This window comes from Lygodium microphyllum, chromosome 1 (genome assembly GCF_053477565.2).
Source record: "Lygodium microphyllum isolate KBCC chromosome 1, Lygodium_microphyllum_v1.1.10, whole genome shotgun sequence".
NCBI lineage: Eukaryota > Viridiplantae > Streptophyta > Polypodiopsida > Schizaeales > Lygodiaceae > Lygodium > Lygodium microphyllum.
The window spans coordinates 46021778-46048749 of record NC_141135.1 but is presented as its reverse complement, the minus strand read 5'-3'; the positions used below and the strand labels follow the sequence as shown (position 1 = coordinate 46048749).

The 26972-nt window shown below is 40.3% G+C and overlaps 1 protein-coding gene across 13 annotated transcripts in view; it reads right to left on the bottom strand.

Moving 5' to 3' along the window:
• LOC148041066 (uncharacterized) overlaps window positions 1-26972 on the bottom strand; it is a 179939-nt gene that overhangs the window by 126193 nt on the left and 26774 nt on the right. For 11 of the 13 annotated variants that reach the window (XR_015690655.1, XR_015690653.1, XR_015690654.1 and 8 more), the window contains exons 8-10: window positions 380-500; window positions 200-301; window positions 58-120 (exon numbers count right to left, since the gene is read on the bottom strand). Coding sequence is in view for 10 of the 13 variants with exons in the window: in XM_087676444.1 (XP_087532570.1) it covers window positions 58-120; window positions 200-301; window positions 380-500 (286 nt within the window). In the remaining 3 variants the exon portion in view is untranslated. The remainder of the gene's footprint in view (window positions 1-57; window positions 121-199; window positions 302-379; window positions 501-26972) is intronic. The other 2 variants (XM_087676452.1, XM_087676371.1) reach the window with 1 other exon arrangement.

Here is a 26972-nt window from a genome sequence, read left to right as displayed (position 1 = left end):
CATCAGAGCATTGAACAGTTAGATTTTACATAGGTTCCTAAAAGAGAGAGGCATTACCTCTTTCTGTTTGCTGGCAGCAGGGAAAAGGTGTGAAACCCCATAATCCCGCAGCTCTACCTGCTATCAGTGCAATGACGCCTAAAGAAACCCACTCATTGTCCAGGACAAAATAAAACAAAAACACCTGAAATTTTCCAACCTCTTTCAACAAAAACTCTCTTAATGCTTGTCTTGAGCAAATGGCTTCTGCTTTTTCAACACTGGCCCCTCTATCAATATAATCCAGAGCTTTACGAGCTGCCTGTATAACAATGTTTGAAGCACATTAGTATGTTAAAAGTAAATGGAGACCCTTGGTTTGCATGACAAAGATTCTTACAGATGCGACAGCCCAAAGCTTATCAATTGCAGGAAAAGGTCCAGAAGAATAAGTGTGCTCTGTTTTCAACTGACGGTCACCATAAACATCATAATTGGCAGCCTCCATAATGTTCTGAATCCTGCACATCATATTTGCAATACAATGTTGAATATAGTTTATAGTTCATCTCATCAGAATTCACCATTCTGTAATGATACCTTTCAAAAGAAGAACTGTTTTCTGGCAAAAACCGAATATATGAATCCTGATTATGTTATCCTCATATGTGTGTGCAGGAGTCTCAACCAACACACAGATTCATGTATTGGTAACCAGCTGAGTCAATAGATAGAAGAATGTTGTTGCAAAAAAAAAAAAGTTATATGAGCTCCATGATGTGACCATGCAGAATTTCATGTGCCATTTGAGCAGCTAAGTATCTTCTACCCATGAGTAGCAACCCAACTGTCTCAAGGCTAGAACAGATTTTATTTGAATAAATTTAACAAACAGTGTTATTGTCAAACAACTGTTCATGCCTGCAAAAATAGACTTGCAGGTAAGGGTGCGAAGAGAGAAAGTACACAGATGATTAACATTATAAATATATAGCAAACAAAAACAAGATGATAATCTAAGCTCTTGGGACATTTAAGTGAAATTTTCACTCTCTTGTAATACTTGATAAATTGATGGTGCAATCAAAGCTAGATAAAATACAATAGAGGCATTGTTCAGGACATCAGGGAGAAACCCAAAAAGCCAAATCATCTCTGAACCAACGGCTCACAGAAGGAAAACGTTCCGTGTGAATAGCCAATCTAGTGGTCTATAATTCCAGACTATATGCCACTGTAGGTGAAAGGTGATAGAATCCTATGTGCCAAGCTGCTCGAGGTGGCCTTGCAACCTCTCCCATCATCCATAGAGGGTATGGTATGAATGAGATCCACCATCCCTAGGAAAGTCTTTGCTATGAATGACTCCTATGTCTCAACAGCATGAAAGTATCTTGCTTTTAGATGTACCAAAAAATAATACGAGCAACCAGCTCCCACCTGTGTGTGTCCCAAAGTCTACTCTGTGAAGAGACGTCTACTGTAACCTAAATAGTCAGTCCAGAAACAGGGAAAGTTTGATTCCCCTGAATATCCCCATATTTAGATGCTGGACAAAGGAGACACAGAAACACTACTGAGGGGACTGCTTCAAAGCTCAAGAGATAGAGGGCACACAAAGGGTCTGCCTCAAAACTCAAGAGATAGAGGCACACAAAGGGACTGCCTCAAATCCCCGATGGTCTAGCAGAGAGCTCTCAGATTGGTCTTTCATGAGTCATTCCAAAGCTGAGACTATGATCATGACTTGGGGGCAACAGCTTGGGTCAACAGCCTCAGTCACCAATGGAGTCCCTCTGACTACAATCCTGTTTGTGTAGATCTTCCAAAACATTCCCCTGACCCCTTTACAATAAAGCTCAAGCACTCATTCTATGAAGTCACTTCGATCATGGCCCTTCTAGCTTACCTACACTGTTGAGCTTGGATCTATCAGATAGTTTTTTTTTTTTAATTCAAATATGTAATCCTACCTTTGCCTGCTCAAAGAGAATAAGACTACGAGCATGGTACACATTACAATTAAGGTCAAATTATAGATTTTGAAATAAATTATTTGTTACATAGCATAGGTTTTGATTTTGTCATTTGAAGTTTCAAATCTTTTTTTGGTGGTTTATTCACTATTATATCTATCTGATATGTACATAATTGTATCTATAGCAATCAACAGAGATTGCATTTTACAATAAGCAAAGCTTTTCGTGCAAAACAAGCCAAAAAGAAGTCATTGAGTTGGCTTACTATGATAAAGGTATGCTCCTGCTGCAAAAAGTTTGATAGACCAATTCGTCAAAAGAAACTCCAACAATGTCAGTTCCCTTTTTCTATAGTTTTCTAATGTACCCTTCTAAGAAAGTTTCCAGCCCTTTTTTAAGACTTATAAAATGATACAATATTCTTTTTCCATGTGCCACCCGCCACACCTGCACAATGTTGTGAATCTCAAGGATGCATTAGTTAAGAATAGCTTGTACAAAAGTTCATCGAGACATTAATCCAAAGTTGTGACAAGATCCTTCCTTGTGTGTGGCCAATTTATCGATCATTAAGGAGAAGGAATCTCCTCAACCTCTTTCCCATAGTCATAGGAACTCCTTGGAGCAAGGATGAAAAAACAAAGTACAAGGCCTTGTTAGCAGTCATGTTTGTCATGCCTTGTCATCTGCTACCTATGAGCCTCAGTCTGAGTCAAACAAGGACTTTAGGAGATCTGAGCTGTCTATCACTTGTTTTGACGAAGGAGGTAACTCACTCTAGAGAACTAAATTTATTGCATTTCAGTGCATTTTCTCCTCCAATCGGGATTTTATGTGCATTTCCCGGGTAGTTTCTGCATTCTTTAGCCTGCCTCACCTGCATGACATTGTTAACCCTTTCCAAGATTTTTCTAAGCATTTTTGGCATTGTTACCAGCATTAAATGCTTGTCGACCATATTTTTGGCCCCACATTTCAAGTCAGCCAGTTTTTGGGATATTTGGCTACTTATAGTCATTCCCCACTTGGCAATCATATATATTATCATCTTCCCTCCTTCCTTGGTCAGTTCACTCTCTAACTCGTCGTCTTTGGTGTTGTCATCATCATTAGCCTGATGCCCTCACTGATGTTGTGGGCTGCGTGCAAGGACTGATCGGCAGGTTTCTTTTCTTCCAGATTGTCTCTCTCTTCCTCTGTGTTCGGGTTCCTTCTTCCATTGTGCACTCTCAGATGGTATCATTGTCTAAGAGAGAGACAGAGCTGACTTCTCACGGAGGAGACTAGCCCAAACTGACAGGCAGCCTTGCCACATCAGCGTTTCACAAAAAACGCAGCTTTCTACTTGAAGGTGTCCGCTTTTCTTGTGCCAAGTTCATGTTTTGCTACCCATTTTCTCTCCTGCTAGAGGCGACAAGCTTCCTCAGTAATGCAACAATCTTCTATTGCAAACACAATGTTCCTTGGCCAAGCAACAGCTCTAACCAGTAAAGCACATATTCCTTGTACAAGTGACAATCTATTTCCCCCAAGCGAACCCTCTACATCGACTTTCTTGGGATCCTATAGCCGTTTCCTCTTGTTTCGAGGCTATCTACCACTAAAATGCAGAAATTTTGTGGGTGTTGTGCAGGATATCAAAGATGTCTTATCACCAATTCTTTGCTAACTCAGAGGATGAGGTCTCTCTTCCTTCCTCTGAGAGATGGAGAGACTTTCGTGCTAGTTCACGCGATGATCGAACCTAGCCCATTTGAACAAGATCCCTCTCCTCCCCATTCTCTCTGTATTTCACAAAAGGCCCGTTATGCTGGCCTTCATATGCCATTCATGGAACCCTCTATACAGGTGTTCGTACTCCCCTTATGTAAGGTGTAGTGTATCCTTGATACCTTCAAACTTTGGGAGTTTGTTACCCACCCTATTCCCCGTCAAGTTGACTTTCACCAACCCCTAAAAACGTTTTTTTTTACTTCCATGGGCAAGCTTTGCCAAGTGGCAACCTTCTAATCCAATTTTTAACATTTCCTACCTATTAAATCAATTTTTAAAATATTAATTCCAAAAATTAATTTAATAATTACTATAGTGCTCAAAAATTTGATTTCACAAGCAAATGATTAAATTGGCTAGGCCAATTTGTCTTCTAAAAACCCCTAAGCAGTTACTAGCCCTTAGATCGGTATTAATTAATTAATTAATGCCTAGTCTCTAATATCACCACTGACATTAGAGACCAATAAATTAATTAGGCCAAAATTTAACACCGGATACCACCTAGTACCTATCAAGCATAACTTATTACAACTTTTGCATTTGGCACCAATTGATATCTCGAGGTCCTAGGTCCCACACTGTGAAATAGTTGACTTGCATCTCACATGTGCAAGTGACATTAGCACATTTGATTAGTTTTTAAACAAATGCTAAGAAAAGCAATAAAATTTCATGTTTAGGGTCATCGACGCTATCAAACAGTCATGTTATCAACAAGATTAGAGCATCTCAAAAGTTCACGTCCTTGTAACATGTGACCATCCTACAATTGCATTTACAAGTTCTTGTTGCCACCCTTCGCTCCAAGCATCATTTGTGTTGTCGCCTCTATCTTCTAACTATCTGGTGATCAACGTTTGGTGTTTTTCTCATCCTTCGCAGTCCAACTGGTGGTCACATCATTTGGGATTCATCTCCACTAGACGTCACTCTCTAACACTCCATCGCTCTACCGTCAAGCATGCTATACACTCTTACATTCATATACAACATTCATTTACTTCAGAGTTTTTAATACTTGTCTTTGTGTTTGAGTTTTGTGTTTTGCACTTTGCATTTAGAGATTGTCATTGTCTGAATCTTTGTATATCACTCTTAGTCGTACGTACTATGTTTCCTTAGTGCAAATCCTAGCATATCTTCACATGGTATCAGAGTTGGTAGCTCTTCTAAAGAGTATCCTGTAGTGATTGTGAAGACTAGTCTTTGTGTGAGACTCAGATGTGACTTAATTCTGACTCGTAATGTCTCAGGTACCTTTTTCTGAGAATCCTATGATGCATAATCAAGCTTCTCCATCATTGGAGGCTCTACGAAGGCATTATGGTATCAAGAAGGGGATAGACACACCTTCACCTTTATCATCTTCTTCTTCACATTTGGTCAACTTACAGATGAGAAGTTTGAGGAGTATGTGCATATCATGTACAGTCAGGTTTACAGCCATCCAATGAATACTACTACTCTATCTGTACCAATTGGTGAGACTGACCATCTCTCTTATCTTGAACGGACTACGACATTCGACACGTCTCACAATCCATCTCCTCCATCATTGCCAGGCCTTATGTCCAATTCGTATAACCCTTTTGAGTCATTTGAGCCAAAACCCTCTCATGTTTCTTCTTTTGTTATGCACGATCCGAATGATTTTCAATATGTTAACTTTAATAGAGTAGACTCTTGAAGCAGATACCCTTCATCATATATATCTTTATCATCTATTTCATTTAAGCAAGTAAACCACACATCCTAGCTCCCTTCTGTTGAGCTAAAATATGCATTACTTGCTGATTAGCCTCTTCAACAGCCCCAAAACACACTAAAAATGCTCTTTTAGAGTAAAACCCTAAAACAGGGAGCGGTTCGAGAGAGTTCAGTGGAAACCCTAAAAACGGGGAGCGATTTGAAAAAGTTTAGTGGAAACCCTAATTTTTGGGGTGCCCTTCCACATCTATAAATAGACAAGCTGCCCCCATTTAGCTATCATCCTTGTTTTGCAAGTTACACCGGCCCACACACCCTCTACTGCTGTTGGCGCCCAATTTCCAGCCTGCAGCCAGCCTCCATCTGCTGTCCAGTCATCATCGACTACCACATCATCTTTAGTCTGTCCATTGCTGTAGGCGACAGCTCTCAGCTGCTGGCGATTGCTCCAAACTGTCCCAGACTGCTGTTCAGCCTGCTACCCATCATCTCCAGGGTCAGTCAACCTGCGTTTTCAGCATTACAGGCCCTGACACTCTCAGATACCGTTTCAACTTGCTGTTTACAGCAAACTGGGCGACCAGCCTGCTGCCATTCACTATTCAGCACTCCTACACTCCGACTGGTGGTCACAGACTTCCCCGTCTTCGGTGGATGTCACACTTCAACATTGCTCTGCCCTTGAGCACATTGTACACTCTTACATTCATTTACAGCATTCATTCACTTCATAGTTGTATTCTCTCTCTCCCTTCTTCTGTTTGTGTTTGAGTTTTTGTGTTTGAGTTTTGAGTTTTGTGTTTAGGGTTTGAGTTTTGCCCTCTGCATCTGTGTCTGTGTCTTTGTGTTTCTATCGTGGTCGTACACTTTGTGTGTCCTCAGCACAAACCCTAGCACTCTTCTTAACACCTTCCATCCCACCACTATCTTCTCCACATTCCGATCTACTTATGTCTTCATTCCAAAACCTTGGATTACACTCCATTTCTACTCACACCACACTAGGGATTGGATCTTCCATCTCAACTTCTAGCACTTTCTCATTCCCCATCCTATCTTCCACCTACCCCCACTTTACTACATCCTTACACTCTAGGATGGCTACAATGGGCATCGCCCTCACTATCCTTTAAGACTCACAACCTCGCCATATGACCTTTTAGACATAGGGATTTCCATCCTCTACTTATAAATTATCATCATACATCCCTTGGGTCACTCCTACACACGGATTCCATCCTTTGCTCCACATGTCTATATCCCTCCACCCTAGGCTTATCATGTGGTTACCATGCCTATACCCACTCCGCCCATTTCCATATTTGGACCCATTGTGCACACTTCTCATCTATATGGTAAGCACTTCAGGATTCCTTCCCAAGAGTACTTCACTTTTTCACCCTGCCCCATTATACACCTTCTCTATCTCCTACCACAACCACTCCTGTTGCAATAGCCAAGAATGCCTTCACAGATGCAACTCGTTTTAATGGGTTGAATTTCACCACTTAGTCCAGCTTCGTGCAACAAGTGCTTGAATCTCAAGGACTTTGGGCCCTCATTGTTAGCACCAACCCTCGATTAGCTCACCCTGATCACAACTATCAATGGACTTTGGGCCCTCATCCTTAATACCAGCCCTCGATTAGCTCACGCTGATCACAACTATCAATGGAGAACCCGCAATGCCACAGCCAATGTTGAGTAAATGCACGGGTTGTTTCCTAAGTTCCACTCTCAGTTATAGCATTTTTCTCTCGCATCCAAGTGTCGGAGTCCTCTCATTGACTACTATGCGGGACAAGATCGCACTCGATGTATCAATCTCGATTTTGAGCTTCAAGAGTTTTCCATTAAGAAAGGGGATAATCTGAAAGTCAAGTTCACCGAATATCGGCAAGTACTCCCGAAGTTTGACTCCCTGAAGTCAAACAACGATAAGCTCGCATTCTTCTTAAACAAGTTACCCAACAAATACCTCAATTTTATCTAGAATGTTATCTCACTACCTAAATTGCTGACCTTCTACGAGTTTGAGTGCGAGTTCTTGCAATATGCAAGGTTGCACGATCAAGTCCACAAGAAGACCTTCGCACATCCAATCAAAGAGGCAAGGGTTGGTTGCCTCTTCTTCGGAATAGAAAACCAACAATGGCAAAAACTCGCAAGATGCGAAAGCAAGCCAAAAAAAGGATAACACCTCTTTCTCTAATGACGAAACCAAAGAAACACAACCCCTTTCATAGTAGATTCCTAAGAAAAATAGGTTTTGCACACATTGCTAGAGGTTAGGCCATGTAGAGAGGAGTGTCATATCAAGGCCCAAGGTCTTTCAACTAGAATACCACAATAGACCGCTACAACTGCCTCTACTCCAGTTGGCCAATCCAGTGGGACTACATCGCTTCCTGCTACACCATATATTCCATCTGCCCATTGGACATATGGCACACGGACAACCTCAACAACCTATATCCTTCACTACTCCTAAGCCTTAGCTAATTGGTCTACTAGTGGCTCACCTATTCCACTTTAGGCATCCATTTCTAGGGTATCCACTACACCTTCTAGAACCACTTCCCAACCTCGATATATGCAATGGTGGCCACACACTTGGTCTTTTCCTTTTTAGACTTCCACTGCATACATACATATTCATTGCATTGCACTTAGCTTTTCTTCTTCTTTTTTTCAGTTTTGTTTTTTGAAGCATATTACTACTCACCTCTATGTTTGTAGATTTTGATCTCTTTTGCAAGGTTTTGTATTTCAATGTAGAGTTCATGCAAGTTTGCACTAGTCCTTCCTGAGCTAGAGACAAGAGTTGCACGTTGTTCCTTTCATAGTTCCATCTACTAGGAGTTTTGCTCTTCAACTAGTCTGGAGACTTCCCCTCCCCTAGCGGATCGTACAACATTTCTCTTAATACTATCATAGCGATGTTCTCTATCCTTGCTCTTCCAATAGGGATGCTTCATCATCTTCATCCATATGGTTCTCAGCACCATACAAACGCTGACATCATTAAGCTCCTCTTCCTTTTCTTTGCTCGAGGTGCCAAGGCTAGCAACATCTATCCCTTGCTTGTATTTAGGTCTATAGACCATGTTTTGACTATGGCTGGTATACCAAATGTCCCTTTATGGCATCGTCGCCTTTGACACATGTCCTTCAAGGAAATGAAAGTGCTTACTCATTTGCAATATCTTCTACCTCTTGATTACAAATGTTTTGATCCTTGTGATCATTGTCTTTAAGGAAGGCAAACACACAATTCTGAAGAAATACTGCACTAATTAAAAAAGAATATTGAATACAATGATAAGGACTGGTCAATCCCTACACACAATCATAAGCATCAATGAGGGCACCAAATCAGGTTGAGATAATGATGGCAGCACCAAAGTCGGAGAGTATTGGAGACAGAGGGTGCACTAATTAAAAAAGAATATTGAATACAATGATAAGGACTGGTCAGTCCCTACACACAATCATAAGTATCAGTGAGTGTAAACGCCCCAAACAACGTAGTATGCTTAACAATTATGATATTCGCTTGTTTTCGACATTTAATATAAAAGAGAATGAACACTTAAAGCTAAAAATAAAAATAACTGACAAAATTACAATCATCAAAATGTAAAAGTAATGGAGACAAGATTGAGGGTTGAAGATGGGCAACCCCCCCCCCCCGAAGAAATGTATTTCTGCTCAACCCAAGTCCCTTAGGGAAGAGCTCAGTTACAATCAACTTGAGAGTGAGAAGAAGTAATTCTCACTCTCACAAGATCATGCAAAGATGTACAAACACACATGCATTATCTATTATGCAATGATAAGAACTGATTTCTTTACAGTATGAGAGAAGAAAAAGGGGAATTCAGCCTTTCTCCATCGTTGATCAACAGTACATGGATAGGGCTTTCTTCTTGTAGCTAAAATGGAAGAAAGAGCTCAAGAAGGAGGTGCTGTAATGAATTTACAGGCTTGCTGTCTTGTAAAACAGCGGTGATAGAAGAGGGAATATGGAGAAATTTGATAATGGAGAAGTGGGAGATGATGATGGGGATGGATGGGGCCAGTTTTTGGCTATCTGTGGGTGCTGTACATGAGTTTACAACAAAGAAAAATGATGTTGAATGAAGAAAAACGAGCTCTTATTTATAGGAGAGGGGAGAGCTAGTACAAAAGGGGAAAGTGGAGTAGCACAAGACAAGTGTCCAACCACATGTCATGAGATGTGACAAGTGGTGGGACACTTGGAAACTTGTGTGACAAGTGTCTGGACACTTGTCTCTTCTCTATGGCCTTCCTTTTTGGGTTGAATACTGTCAAGAATAGAAACAACCAAATTTAGTAAGCACAGTCAGAGTACAGAACTTACTATTTTTAGAATGACATCCCTATTTTTTAGGACTAGCATTTTTAGGCTAATTCGAGGCTCCTAAATTTTAGGTCCCCAATTTTAGGGACCTCCTAAAATTTAGGGACCCCCCCAATATGGGTGTCATATGAAAGCTTTTTCCGTGTACATCGCAAAAATGGTATCCGAATCTTCATGTGACTTTCCTATGCAAAGAAATGTGCATTTCAAGCTTTCAGCCCACACATACACATTATACAAGCATTTCATGATCATGCCATCTTGTTGATTGTAACTATTTGTTCTGGTGGATCTAGCCCACACTTCAAGGTATCAATCCTTTCTGTGTGCGAGTCTAACCCTGATATGCGTGAGTTCTAGTCACAAGCGCCCAATTGGGTCATATAGGTGGAAGTGTGAACTATCTTTTCTCTAACCCACCGCGTGGGTCCACCATAACCTGTGACCACTCATCAGTGACCAGCTCCAATGCACTTTTCTTTATATCTAATTAGTGCAAAGGAAATAAATTTAATAAATCATTATATAGACAAATTAATGAAAAAGGATACAAATTCTGTTTCTATAGAGTTGTGACAGCCCTCTGGCTTTTATTCAGCTGTCCTCAGCTGAAAAGCTTCTTGATATTGCTGTAGAATATTTGGGTAATCCTTCATGAATTTTTCATCTACCCATTGTGCATCTGTTGTGGGTAGATTCTTGAATTTTAGTAAGAATTTTCGTGTCACAAGGCCACTTCTCGTGGTTCGATCCTTGAGAAACAAAATCTTTTTAGGTTCCAAGAGTTGCTCTGTCTCTTCAACTTCTGGGGGATCTTCAGTAATGGGTTCCTTTGGTTCTGGTCCTATGTAAGGTTTTAGCAAACTTACATGAAAAGCATTGTGTATTTTCCAATGAGCAGGAAGCTCAAGTCGATAAGAAACTTCATTTATTTTCTCAATCACTTTGAAGAGTCCAAAGTATCTACTGGAGAGCTTTGGAAAAGATGAATTTTGACCAGAACCTTGTTTGAGCCTGCTTTTATCAAACTTTAGCAAGACATATTGACCTTTTTCAAAAGCCAAAGGTCTTCTTCGTTTATCTGCTTGCTTCTTTTGTCGCTCTTGGGCAACTTTGATAGTGGCTCAAACTTCATCCATTGCGGTTTTTAAATCTGAAGCAAACTCATCAGCAGCAAAAATCTTATCTTTAGTGCGAATAATTGGAGGAGGAATCACTTTACCCTGTACTATTTCATTTGGAGCTTTTCCTGTGGATGAGTGCACTGTATTGTTGTAAGCAAACTCCAATAATGGAAGATATTTCTCCCATTGTGACTTATGTTCACTAACATAAGCTTTCAACATATCCAAAAGAGTGAGATTCATCACCTCTGTTTGGCCGTCAGTGTGAGGATGAAAAACTGAGGAGAACTTTAAAGTGGTTCCCAAATTCTCAAATAAAGCATCCCAAAAGTTACTTGTGAATTTGGAGTCTCTATCTGAAATGATCTCAGAAGGCATACCATGTAATCTGAAGATATGTTGAATGAAAAGTCTTGCAGCTTGTGCAGATTTTAACGTTTTATGACATGGAATAAAATGTGATTGTTTGCTGAATCTATCAATTATGACCCAAATCATATCATGACCTTGAGGTGTTCTTGGAATACCTGAGATGAAATCCATTGTGATAGATTCCCATAGATCTTTGGGCACTGGAAGAGGTTGCAACAATCCTGGAATCTTCTGCCTATCATATTTGGATTTTTGGCATACCAGACAAGCCTCAATGAAGTTATGTGTATCTTTTCGTAATGTTGGCCAATAAAAGTAGCACTCAATTGCACTTAGAGTGGCTGCCCTCCCTCTATGCCCTGCATAAGGGGGTTCATGACTTTCTTTAAGCATCTTTTGTCGAACAGGAAGAGTAACACAAAGGCGATTGTTCATGAGAAGGTAACCGTCTTTGATGGAATAATCTGGATGAGAACCTCCTTGCTGTAAATTTGACCAAATTGCTGCAAAATCAATATCTTCATCATAAGTATTCTTCATCATTTGAAAATCTTCATGATGAGCCACTGTAATAGTTGCAATGCGAGGCACTCTAGAAAGTGCATCAACAACTACATTTTGTTTCCCTGGAGTGTACATAATTTGAAAATGAAACATAGACAAGAAATTTTCCCATCTTGCATGTTTCTCCTGCAAATGCTTTTAAGTCTTGAAATACTTTAAGCTTTGATGATCGGTTTTAATAAGGAATTCATTGCCTAAAAGATAATGTTTTCATATCTTTAAAGTATGAACCACTGCTAAGAGCTCTTTTTCATAAATGTCATACCTTTTCTCCACATCATTTAGACAACAGCTTTCAAAGGCTACGGCATGGCCTTCTTGATTTAGCACTGCACCAATACAATCACCGCAAGCATCTGCTTCCACCACAAATGGTTTTACCAGATCTGGAATGATAAGAACAGGTCCAGAAGTAAGAGCTGTTTTCAGCCTTGTGAAGGCTGCCTTCTCTTTTTAAATTCCATTGGAAAGAGATCTTCTTCTTTGTAAGGTCATGAAGTGGAAAAGCCATATGTGCAAAATGCTTGATGAAGTGGCGGTAATAAGAACATAAGCCAAGAAACAATCGCACCTCATGTACATCACGAAGATGAGGCCATTCTTGGATTATCCTGATCTTTTCAGGATCCATCTGAATCCCTTCAGAAGAGATGACATGCCCAAGGTAATTTATTTTATGCATGAAAAATTCACTCTTTTTACCATTTACCAAGAGTTGATTTTGTTGTAGTAATTGTAGAACAATTTCCAAGTGTTGATGATGATCCTCTTCATTCTTGCTAAAGACAAGAATATCATCAAAGAAAGTACCGACATATTGCGCTCCATCATTTGATTAAAGGTGGCTGGTGCATTGGTTAATCCGAAATGAACCACCAAGAATTCATAAAGACCGTATGAAGTGCGGAAAGCAGTTTTGTGTACATCTTGTGGTATTACCCTAATTTGATGATAACCACTCTTTAAATCAATGCGGCTGAAAACCTTTGAGCCTCCTAGACGATCCAAAATGTCGTCAATTCTGGGAATAGGAAACCGATTCTTCACAGTGATTTTGTTGAGGGCTCGATAATCAATGCACATCCTAAATGTGCCATCTTTCTTTTGAACAAGAAGAACCGGTGAACAAAATGATAAGCTACTTGGCCTAATTAGCCCACGGTTGAGTAGGTCTTCGACTTGCTTTCTGATTTCTTCTTGTTGAGGACGGCTCACACGGTATGGTGCTATATTAGGAGGAGAACTGCCCGGAATAATATCAATATGATGGTCTTCTGGCCTTTCTGGGGGAAGCTGATAAGGAAGATCTTCCGAAAAACAATCTTTATACTTTTCCAAGAGCTGAAGTCGCTCTTCGTTTTCAGCATTCATATTATCTTTTACATCAGTGACATAAAGCAGACAACATTGAACACAATCCTTAATTGCTCTAGAGACTTGCATATAGCTTACCATAGGTATGGTGTCTCCAGAAACTCCAGCTTGGATCTCGTACTTCTTGCCTTTGTTGGTGAGTTCTACCTTCTTTTTCTGAGAGAAGATGGTTGAATCTACTCTATGATTCCAGGGCATGCCAAGAATCACATCGCAACCATCAAGGTCTCCGATACAGAAGGTATCTTTGTCACTGTACCCTTGAATTTGAAACTTGAGCTTGCCAATGTAGGGTATCACAGTCTTCACTGTGTCACCTTCATCAGCATTTACAGCTTGGCGAACTTCTGCCGGAGTGTCCATCTCTTCATTCTTTAATCCAAGCTCTTTAGCTAATTGCAAGGAAATGATATTTTCATTCGCCCCAAGATCTATCAAGAATAGTGCTTGCTTACCTTGCAACTGTCCCCAAGCTTTTAATAATTTGCGCGTCTCTGGAGTGTGAGTTGTGTTTGCAACTACATCACTGATAGCATTGATTTTCACTGGCGACTTAGGCTTGTTGTCAGAAACCTTGCTTTGTCCTTTGTTTGGACATTGCTTCGCTATGTGGCCTGTTTGTCCACATTTAAAGCACTTCCCTTCTTTCATGAAGCGTTGCTTTTCTTCTTCGGAAAATTGCTTTGCTTGTGGGTATAGATTGGAGCGAAATTGAGGAGCATTAGGAGGTGCATAGGGCTTCATCTTCTTTTGATTTGATGGCTGCTTTTGCCACTGTTTTTGTCCTTCATTTGGGGCTGAATACTCCTCATCATCAGCTACTCTCTTCTTATCATTCTTTTGGAATGATTTGTTGCCATTGTGCTCCATTTCCCATGTCTCAGCATGGTCAATGAGTTCCCTGAGACTAGAACAATGATAATGATTAAGAGCAGTACGAAGTTTAAAATGCAAACCTCCTTGAAACTTCCTAAGCTTTTCCGAACTGCTAATCTTCTTGAAATGTTGGACCTGTAACTCCCAAAATCTCTTGGTATAGTCACCAAGTGACTCATTTTTCCTTTGCCAAAGCCGATCCCATTTCATTTTTACATCTCTTTTGAAATGAACAGGAAGAAATTGGCTTTGTATCAGGTGAACAAAGGACCGCCATGATTTTGGGGCAGCATGATCATATTCCAACCCCGTCCACCAAGTATGGGCTAAGTCGGTTAAATGTAAAGCCGCAAACTTAATCTTTTCTTTTTCTTTATACTTGTCACGACCATACAAAATTTGAAATTGACGAATAAACTTCAGAAGAAGATCAGGATTTCGAGAACCATCATACATACTGAACTTGATCTTCTTTTCAAGTTGAGATAGTGACTTAGTCTTCTTCTTCTTCTTATGCCTTCGTCCATACTCGGAACTTGAGGTTGAAGATGATAAAGTGCTTGATGGGGATGAAGATGGAGACGAGGGTGAAGAATGTCGACGCCTTTGACGATGATGAGGTCTTCCACGAGAAGGATGTGACTCTTCATTACTAGAAGAGGATCCATCAGAATAGGCGCCAGATGACTTTGAAGAAGAGGATGAGCTTCGACGCGATCTCTTTATTTGTCTTGAAGTAGAATGGGACTGCCTCTTAGAAGTAGTTGGACTTCTTGATCGGCTTATTTCATTGGTATGGCTTTGTCTCCTTGAAGTAGATGGGCTTCTTTCCTTGAATTCTTTGGGATTCTCAACTTTTTCTAGTTTGAGAAGTTGCTCACGAATTTGCTGATTCTCCTCTCTAAGACTTTGAATGGCTTGAAGGATAGCACTCGATTGATCCATTGAGACTAAAGAAAAAAAAATATGCTCAAGCACTCAATGCAAGGGCTGGAAACAAACAAACTTATACTTGTAAGCACTATCAGTGTTGGGAGTGAGGACCGAGCCAAAGCTCTAATACCACTGTAAACGCCCCGAACAACATAGTATGCTTAACAATTATGATATTCGCTTGTTTTCGACATTTAATATAAAAGAGAATGAACACTTAAAGCTAAAAATGAAAATTACTCACAAAATTACAGTCATGAAAATGTAAAAGTAATGGAGACAAGATTGAGGGTTGAAGATGGGCAAAACCCCCCCCCCCCCTCCTCCCCCCGAAGGAATGTATTTCTGCTCAACCCAAGTCCCTTAGGGAAGAGCTCAGTTACAATCAACCTGAGAGTGAGAAGAAGTAATTCTCACTCTCACAAGATCATGCAAAGATGTACAAACACACATGCATTATCTATTATGCAATGATAAGAACTGATTTCTTTACAGTATGAGAGAAGAAAAAGGGGAATTCAGCCTTTCTCCATCGTTGATCAACAGTACATGGATAGGGCTTTCTTCTTGTAGCTAAAATGGAAGAAAGAGCTCAAGAAGGAGGTGCTGTAATGATTTTACATGCTTGCTGTCTTGTAAAACAGCAGTGATAGAAGAGGGAATATGGAGAAATTTGATAATGGAGAAGTGGGAGATGATGATGGGGATGGATGGGGCCAGTTTTTGGCTATCTGTGGGTGCTGTACATGAGTTTACAACAAAGAAAAATGATGTTGAATGAAGAAAAACGAGCTCTTATTTATAGGAGAGGGGAGAGCTAGTACAAAAGGGGAAAGTGGAGTAGCACAAGACAAGTGTCCAACCACATGTCATGAGATGTGACAAGTGGTGGGACACTTGGAAACTTGTGTGACAAGTGTCTGGACACTTGTCTCTTCTCTATGGCCTTCCTTTTTGGGTTGAATACTGTCAAAAATAGAAACAACCAAATTTAGTAAGCACAGTCAGAGTACAGAGCTTACTATTTTTAGAATGACATCCCTATTTTTTAGGACTAGCATTTTTAGGCTAATTCGAGGCTCCTAAATTTTAGGGACCTCCTAAAATTTAGGGATCTCCTAAAAATTAGGGACCCCCCCAATATGGGTGTCATATGAAAGCTTTTTCCCTGTACATCGCAAAAATGGTATCCGAATCTTCATGTGACTTTCCTATGCAAAGAAATGTGCATTTCAAGCTTTCAGCCCACACATACACATTATACAAGCATTTCATGATCATGCCATCTTGTTGATTGTAACCGTTTGTTCTGGTGGATCTAGCCCACACTTCAAGGTATCAATCCTTTCTGTGTGCGAGTCTAACCCTGATATGCGTGAGTTCTAGTCTAACCCTGATATGCGTGAGTTCTAGTCACAGGCGCCCAATCGGGTCATATAGGTGGAAGTGTGAACTATCTTTTCTCTAATCCACCGCGTGGGTCTACCATAACCTGTGACCACTCATCAGTGGCCAGCTCCAATGCACTTTTCTTTATATCTAATTAGTGCAAAGGAAATAAATTTAATAAATCATTATATAGACAAATTAATGAAAAAGGATACAAATTCTGTTTCTATAGAGTTGTGACAGTGAGGGCATCAAATGAGGTTGAGATGATGATGGCAGTACCAAAGTCGGAGAGTATTGGAGACAGAGAGTGCAAAAGTCTGCAAAAGACTAGTGAACTACCATGAGAAGGAGTCCAACTATATATTAGGCACCTCCACCAAAGTTGGCCAACTGTACATATGAGTATGCCCTAAATTTACTAACCAACTACACCAAGTAATGATGCAGTTGCATTACTGCATAGAAAAATTGGAAAAATGATGAGAAGATATCCCAGGCAGTTGTGGGGCAGAAAGGCAATGGCATGGGGTGTCCACCACCAAACCAAGAGAATGCACAAGAAATGTGCCTAAAACCAAAGACATGCACTCTAGAATGCTAGAGCTTCCATGTCTTTGTCACACTTTGACAAGAGCTCACAACTAGGAGATGACGGACTAACATAACTAACATAGACAACCTGAAACCCAGTTTCGGTGGAGGTGACTATATATAGTTGCACTCCTTCACTTGGCAATTCACTTGTCTTTTGCAAGCTTTTGCACTCTCCTTCTCAAACACTCTCCGAGTTTGGTCCTACTAGCATTATCTCAACCTGATCTAGTGCTCTAACGAATGCTTAGGGATGCGTAAAAGGATTGATCACTCCTCATCATTGTATTCAACATTCTTCTTCAGTCAATGTAATATTTCTTCCTTGTTCTTTTGCTTTCCCTCTCTCTCTTTATGTTCATGTTCCTTCTTCCGTTGCACACTCTCACATGGTATCATCACCTAAGTGAGAGCAAAGAGTGACGATTTCTTGCAAAGGAGCATTCTTAGCCATAAATCGCAGCCATCCATCATTGCATTTGCTGCAAACACAACCATCTTAGGACGAGGTGATATCATCTAGGTGGACTTCATGAGCATTTTGTGCAACACAACCCCTTTTCCCACCTAGGCAATAGCTTTTGTGGCCAATCCAACCCTTGGCTTGGCAATAATACACTTTGTGTAGGCGACATCCTTCTAGTGGCAAGCGACAATCTCTTGTGTGAAAGCGGCACATTCTCCTAACTGTTTCTTGATTCGTGTCTTATTTCGCAACTTTCTAGGTGACTGCAAATTTGGAAGATATCGTACCAATTTCGGCTTTGATGACTCCGATGATAAGCCTTTGTCTAGCCACTCTTTTGAGCGGAGATGCGATTTTCGAGAGTTTCATCATCGAGAGAAGTCTTTTTGAATCCATCCCTCTTCTGTTCAACTCTCACAGGCGGGCCCATCTCAAGTGAACATGCCTTCCTTGATACCATCCATTCGGGTGCATGTTCTCCCTTCTTTGCCCAAAGAAGACAAGCCATACGATTCCAACTATTCATTAATGCATACTCGACACCTTTGGCCTTTGGGAGCTCATTTCTTCAACTATTCCACATCCCCAAGAGGACCCCACTGATGGGCCCTCCATGAAATATGCAACCTTATGGAATCAACTCAATTCTCGAGCCAGATCCTTTCTCTTTATGAGTTTGTAGGACTCTGTTCTTGTGCATGTTCGCAGTTGAAGACTATAGCAAGTGTAAAGTTTGCATCTTTGTATCCATGTGAGAGTGTGCAATGAAAGAAGGAACATAAACACAAAGAAAGAGAGAGAGAGAGAGAGAGAGAGAGAGAGAGAGAGAGAGAGATAAAGCAGAAGATGAAGGAAGAAATATTACACTAGCTAAAGAAGAATGCTAAATACAATGATGAAAACTAATCAGTCCTTGCATGTAGCCCTAAGCATCAGTGAGGGCACTAGATCGAATTGAGATAATGATGGGAGTTTGATAAATACCATAATAGCCACTCGCCTTGACATAGCATTCATAATGGGAGTTGTGGCATGCTATATGGCTATATCTGGCCGACAACATTGGAACGACATGAAGGGTATCATGAAGTACCTAAAAGGCATTCCAGGTATGTGCATTTAAAATCAGTGTAAAAATGCACATCCTTATCTACTACTAAGCCAGAGTATGTCGCAACTGTTGAGAAATCCTTCACCCATAATCTGCATTTTTGTGTTTCTGCATTTTGCGTTTAGGGTTTGCAGCCCCAAAAAGAGGCGCTATCCTAGACTAACTATGCCTATTTATAGACCACTCTCTCATTCATTCCTTACAACTAATTCATTTAGTCCGTCACCTCTTCTCTCCAGCCTCTCCACTACCCTCACCCCCCTTCAGGAGGACATTGCAGTTCGTGGTTTGTGGCTGTCTTCATCATCTTCCTTGTGCTACGGCACCCTTGTTCCCTTGTATCACATTCACTCCATGATTCAGAACTTCATCATTCCATTCATCAGAGTTTCTTCTCTCCTCTCTTCTCCTCTCCATGTTTACGGAGTTCACTCTATGTTCCTCCCCGCAAACCCTATTGTCTCGCCGGTACATCATCTTTTGAGAGCAACCACCAAGGCTTACAAGGAGACCCTATGGTCAGGCCATCTACCGTCTGTTGACAAATCTTATTATTAGTCTTAATCTTACACTGCATTTGGATTCTATGAGTGCTATTCAGTTGGCCAAGAAACCAGTCTTCTATGCGAAGAAAAAGCACATTGATATGCGCTATCACTTTATTAGAGAGTATAGTGCGGGGGAGTTTCAAAAACGGGGAAAACGGAAACGGAAAAAAACGGAGTTTCAAAGTTTCGGTCAAATTTTGAAAACGAGGAAATGGCATTTCAAAATAAAACACTAAAATAAATACAATATTATGTGGGTATGTAAATATATCAATGCCTACAACAACATGTATCCAAATTTCATACAAAACTTTGAGTCTTCATATCATACGATTGAAATCATGATTCATTACGTATATCATGACTCACAAATAAAAAAGGAGTCAAGACCGAGGACTCAATGGTTGAAACTTAAGACAGCTTAACACAATTAAGACTCAATTTTCAAAACTTAAGGCAACAAAATGAATTATAATTTATGACAACTCATGAATAATCTATGATCTAAAGAGCAATGAAGACTAACATCAAGAACTGTGGAGACTAGCATCAAGAACAATGGAACAAGAATCAAGATGTATAATAAGTGAAATTAAGATAGAATGATGCATGTAACTATGTCATGTGAATAATCTGTGAAAACTCAAGTCTAGTGAGGCTATAAGTATCAACATCAATGAACAACTGACAACTGCAGTCTGGACTCTGCACTGCTAAATTGACTCCTGTATATCACGAGTCATGACTCATGACTCATCCAAACTCTCAAGATCTGTGCACCACTGCCTCCGAGGACCCTAATTGGGAAGTTGATAAAGCAGCCTCACCTCAATCTCAGACTCTGACTCTAACTGTATCTGTGATGCACAACCACGTGTGGCCCTCGCTCTAACCCTTCTCTATGCAAAAGTCTCATACACTGGTGCCAATAGCTCCTCACAGAGCATGGAGTAGATATTTCACTCCTTCTATGGCATCTACCAGATATCATGCACCTTCTCTATATCAATATTATCAACATTCACCTATAAAGGTGGACGAGACAAAGATATATATATGAGAGAAGACTCAACATGTTAAATGTTCATACATATCACAATTTACAATCCAACTTCCAAGCAAATTAGCAATGTCAAGTATCAAGGACTCAAGGTTAAAAAGTTAATTATACATAATACTAATCATTATTAATTTACCTATGAAGGCTCAGGGGATAGAGCGGTCCTCTCAAGAAGCTGGAGATTGCAATGGCAAAACACTAAACGCTCCAACCAGGCAGTTATGAGCTTATTTCTCTTTTTAGTGTAGAAGAGAGCCCATGTGCTCCAATTCTTTCAACAAGCCGTGAACTACAATCTTGCGAGAGAACCCAAATGGCAATGCATTTCTATTCAATTTTAAGAGATTGAGGTTGAGTAATTAGCAATTCCTAATATGTAAGCCGTAAAATCAACATTTGAGTGGGCAATAGATTATTGCCTAGGTTACATAATGCATTAAATAATCAACATTCAAAATATAAAAGTCACTAGTCACATACCAAAGTAAAAGCACAATTGCCGTATTTCTTCCACTAAGAAACAAGGTGAATGTGTGTCTCTCAAAGCCTAGCTATGGGTCAACCAAAATGAAGAGAATAATTATAAAATGCCAACAAATCATCCTCTACTCTCCTCATCATATCTATATCATCCCCTATGAGATACCTCATATACTCCATGAAGCCCTCCTTTAACTCCTCGCTAGTGTATTGCTCCTCGTTGCACTAAAGGGGATCAAAGAAATGTGCAACAGCATGGATTGATTTATGGAACCCTTCAAAGCGAAGGATAATAGATCATAGATAAAATAAGTTAAAAACTTAGAAGTTAGAATAATGATCAATCATCAAGAAGCCATTAATACCAAATAATTACATGTATAAAAGTTAAACAAAAACTTACTTATCTTAGAGCAAAAAGTTGTTATGAAGCAAGGCCTTGCTAATTTTATCCATATACTCATATAGAAGTCCCAAAGTCCTCCCCTCCATATCAGTGATGCGCAATACAGTGTAAATAGAAGTGAGACTTTTCACCAATGCCTCTGTCTCAACCCACCAACTTTCATTTAAAATATTGTGCCTAAAAGCAAGAGCCTTTGAAGACTCTCTCACTCCATGTGAGCCACCCTGTATCAAATTTGGACAACCGTATCAACCTCTCCTATACAATAAACATATAAGAAAATCTAATAGTAGAGGGCTTCAATAGCTCAAGTGTGTTATCGGCTCGAAACATGCTTGTGACAGATGGTCTCTTCTTCACAAATCTTACCATACTTGTTGCCATCTCGAAAATATCATCCACCCAAGATATTTGCCCAATATCTTCAATAAGCAAGTCAAGGCAATGAAAAGCACATGGAGTCCATACTATGCTAGGAAACTCCTCCTCAAGCATATATTTCATAGACACATAATTGCTTTCATTATTTGTCACCACCTGCATCACATTTTGGACTCCTACATCCATGATGACCTGTTGCATGTGCTCCCAAATGAAAGCTCCTGTGATGGTAAAACCTAAGGCAAAGGCATCAATGGCTTTAATGAACATCTTATCTTTACATGAAGACACCAAAACATTTTAAACATTCCTTCGACGCATATCTGACCATCCATCGCATAATATTCTGCATTCATATTTCACCCATGTCTCCTTCAAAGGCTCCAATTGAGCCTCTATGGATGCTTTCTTCCTTCGAAGCTCCCATGTGCGTAATGCATCTGCGGATGGGCCTTCCCGCTCACACTCTATGCGACTCACTACCCTAATTATCTTCTTCCATCAATGTATAGTGGCCACATTGAAAGGGATAGCATACCGAATAAATAAGCATGTGAGTTTCCTAGTTGCCTCTACAACAACCTACCTTTAAAGTCTTGCATGGACACTTACACCATGCAAGGAGCCCTTTTGCCCACCACCACTAGAAGATGGCAACGTGTCCTTTTGCACTTGGACCCGACACGGATATGGATACACTTCTTTTTTATGGGCCATTGGCACCTCCAATCTGACTAGTGCCACTAGGCCCACTAGCCTCTCCTTGCCCTACTTGTGCTTCATTAACCCGATGTGGTGTTGGATGAGAGGATTCATCCTTTTCTAGCTCAATACCCATACACTTTCAACACCAAAGATGGAGACTTATTGTTACTTCTGCTAGCACATTTGTGCAAGGCTCGATGTCTTTGCTGGCAATGCATGCCAAGTGGTCTTTCACGCACATTACGCTTTCCGATTTCTCCAATCCACAATAGTTTTACTGTCACTTCTTTCATTCATCGAAGCTCTCATATCCCTTAATTGAAGTGACGTGCCTCCAATATGGATCCGACGCCATGATACGATGATTAGTCTTTAGGTAATCGATTATTGGAAAAGGAAGAGAAGGAGGAAGAGAAAGTGGAAAAGGAAGAGAAAGAGAAAGAATAAGAAGAAGAAGGAAAAGGAGGAGGAGGAGAAGAAGGTGATGGGAGTTGGAGTGTGCCACGAGACTCAGGAGCTGGAGTGAACGCACTGCCACTTGCTCAGACCTGGAGTCTCTAAACTGAACTCAAATCGCGAATCCGGCACACTGGATAACCAACCCCAAAACAGACCGCAGGATCATGAAACGGCAGTCTGCCATTTCCATTCCAATCCGAAAACAACTGGTCCGTTTCAGGGCTGCCGAAACAACGTTTGGGAATACTGTGTCAAGGAGGTGATAGAGGACAAATTTGTCGAACTTAACAAGATCTCGAACTAACGAGAATCCTATAGATCTACTCACTAAAAATCTCTCAATGTAACGTTTTGCTTCCTTAAAAAGATAACGGATATAGAATGAGATGACGTCTTTCCTCATCTTGTCGTACTTTATATATATTTGTACTTTATCTCTTTTTTTTCATTTTTCCCTTATTAGAGTCACATTTTCCTTTAAGTGGGAGGTTGTTAGGGATAAAGGTGTCTATGTCTATGCCACTTGTGTATTCACTATGTTTATAATACTTGTATACCTATATACTAGAAGTGGTGAGCACCTATCACTATCACTTCATTCATTCTTTACTCTTTTAGTGACTAATGAATAAGAAAAGGCCAATCACACAATATGATTGTTGGAGTTCCCGCATACAATGTCTCTCCCTCTTGCTCTCTTGCTCCATCCGCCTTAGCTCTTGCATTGCTCTTGTTTCCACTTGTGTGCTTCTAGTTGAGCTCTACCTTTCAGGTCACACCCACAAGGACCTTAGAGGGATGGAAGAAGCACACCCCTCTCAATCAAACTCTTAGGAGATTTGCGTTTAGATAAGCGGGACATCTAATCATGCAATTGGTCAAGCCTACAATGGCAGCAATCTAGTCCATCATTCATTTAATACCTGGGCCATATCTATTAGGAGAATTGAGCTCTGAGCTAGCCATTTCAGCCACCATCTCTTATCTAAGCTAGCCCTGTATAAAGAAATCAGCCAGAGCTTTATATGAATGCATCCTACGTTGAGCTTGACTTACAAAGGCTAGGCATCTATGAAGACTAGCTTGGGCTATTGATTGGGTGGCCAATAGGGCAACAAGTGCCAATGGGTGGTACCCAATGTTAAGGAGGTTAAGCAGAATGAGGATGTTAAGAAAGCCTATAAAAAATCATTCAAGTCAATTGGGGAAGGATCCTCACTCTTCAACTCCAGCATTTTGACATGGACATATGATAGGTGTGCACTATTGGGATTGGATGCTAGTCCTCGAGGCTTCAGAGCAAGGGCTTCAGAGCTAAGTCAAAGAGGTTGTATAGTTCGAAGGTAAATCAAATGCCAATCCTCCTATCTTTAGAGCCTTTTCTTTGTCTGCTATCATGTTCAATTTTGCAAGTTTATCCATGTGTGGGCCTAATAGTGGTATCAAACCCATAACTTGTTTGGATGGTAGACCCAATGTGACAAATACTCCCCTAATCTCGGTGGACACCATATTCTGGTTTGCGAGATTATCAATGTATCAGCCTAATAGTGCTATCAAAGCCATAACTTGTTACGACAACAAATCCAATGGGCACCAGCTCAAGTAGAGAGTTAATGTGGTTGTACAATCGGAGGTGCATTCAGATGCTTCTCTTTCTATACATATCTGTTTTCTACAATATTAGGGCTTCACAGCCTATACAAGAGAGGGCCTACATTATTGTATCAAAGGCCCTTGAAGAATCTTCAAGGAAACAAGCACCTTTTGCAGCATTTACAAATCAACTTATGTACTAGAAGTCCTTGAAGCACAAGATTGAACCAATCTGGTTGTTTCAAAGGTAACTACATGGTAACCAAGCTTTATTGGTAGGATAACACATTGATATGCCACATGGTGTTAGGAGACACTCATGTGGGGAGCTATGAGTCAAAGATTTTGACTAGATAATACTCGTGAAATATCATTCTACTCATAGTGCAAGGTAACTTCTAAAGTAAGTCAAAAGCTACATGCTTCTCTTTTGCAAATTAGGGTTTCAACAGTTGAATAGGCCAGAGAAGTGAAGAGTATTTGAGCCACAGAATTCACCTGCTAGCCTTGGCACGACCCATTTTCTGATTAATTACATTCATCTTTAGCCAATGTAGTGCATGTCCACCACATCAGCCCTTGTGCACACGCATTAAGTTAACACTTTAAAGAATGTGATACTTCCTCTCCCTTAAGAACTGCTTTCATCCTCAAAAACAAAACTGTGATTGTCTAACTACAAAGTGGGAAACCTGTTTCAAATAGCACTTACAAGCTCCCATGTTGAACTCTCTTTTGGACAATCCTTCCATTTTCCTAAACGCTCTCAGTAAATTGAAACCAACCTTCCTTCTCCGAAAGGGTGGTGAATGACTTGACAATACACTAATTACAACAAGCAATAAATTCACATCACATATATTGAAATATAAATGTCACCAATTAATCTAGGACAATAACTCTTGATTGGCCCCAAAAATTGGTGCCCCTTGCAGTAATTCTCTAAATTCTATTGCACTTGGAATCCAATCCCTCTTGCTGCCATAAATGGCCAGCAAACCTCCAAACCAATTTGCCCCTTGCTTTGACAAAGATTAACCTTAAATTGACCCAATTCTAGCCCCAAATTCATTTGGGATTGGCTAAACTCTTGGAATCTCTAAAAAAAAGCCCAATTCCCAGCAGCTGATTCCAAGTGCTAAGCCTTCAATTCTTGGGCACAGGATCCAAGGTAGTCAGTAAACCTTGAATTCTACTGTAAATTAGGGTTTTGATAACAAATATCCTTGTTGCCTACATTCACTGGCTGCAAATTGCTGTGAATCGCTGAGAGAGAGAGAGAGAGAGAGAGAGAGAGAATTCGTCAAAAGAGAAAGGAACTCTATTGAGAAGAGAGAAAGTAATCAGATTTTGGCCTAGGAAGTCCCCAAATTGCTGTTGCCAATTGGAACAGGCCCTAATGCTGCTGTTGCCTGCTGCCCAGGCCCTTCTTCAGCAGACACCTTCAGCCAGGGATCCTCCTGATGCTGTTGCCTACCAATAGTCAGCCGTTTGGGCCTATTGTCTGCAGTTGAGCACCTCTTTCCTAGTTAAAAATGGCCTCTCCCAATATGCCTACTATCTATATCCTCTCTCCTATCTCTATCTCAGCCTCCACAATGCTCAATTTGCTGGAATGACTCTTAGCCAGTCCCCCAACTTGCATGGGAAAGTTTGCCAATTCACAACCTTCTAATTGAATTTTCAGCCATTTTAATTAATATCTAGAATTAATCATTCTGAAATTTAATGTATCCCTTTGTCCTTGCCCAAAAGATTAGCAATGCCCATCCACAATTAAATTGGCTAGGCCATTTTAACCCCCAAGTGGTCTTATGCATTTATTGGTCCTTTGACTAGCATTAATTTATTGATTAATGCCTAGTTCCTAATGTCACCACTAATATTTATTGACCAATTAAATACCCTAAGCCAAAATTGACAACAAGCACCCACTAGTAAGTACCTAACTACTATAACTTGTTTCAACTTTTGCCTTTGACAACCATTGCAAATTTGCGGTCCTTGGGCCATCATTGTGACTTAACCAACTTGTCCATCCCATGTGCACTTCACATGTGCACATTTAAGTGATTCCTGAGCCAAATGCTAAGCAAAGCATTAACAATACGCATCCCCATGACATAAATAATATTGCATAGTATCACAAAGTTTCAAAAATGGGGGAAATAAAACGAACAAGAAGCGAGTTTCAAAGTGTTTTGGCCAATTTTGGAAATGGGGGGTAGTGTTTCAAATTTCCGCAATCAATCCATACATAGGTGCTTTAATATATGAATGCACACAACACCATTTACTCAAATAGAACATAAAACTTCAGTTACAAACAATGAGCATTCAGCCAGTAACACGGCTGCAACCTGCATAGATATTAGAAAACTTAAAAAAGGCATACTAGCACTAAGCATACATGGTACACCATTGACCATGAGAAGTGCATCATACATAAATACCAAGATGATGGATCCCAAGATCCATATATATAATGTCAAGACTCAAGACAAACTATATGATGCTGAGTGGCAAGTCCAAGAGACATGATAGTAGATACATCCTCTAATCAAAGACCTATGTGCATCTGCCATTATAGAATGATAGATCATAGAACATGGATGATGGCACTATGACATGTCTATGCCAAAATGGGATAATGAGGGATGCACTGTAGGAGGATGGACTAGTCAAAACAGCATTTCGAAGTTTCCCTTT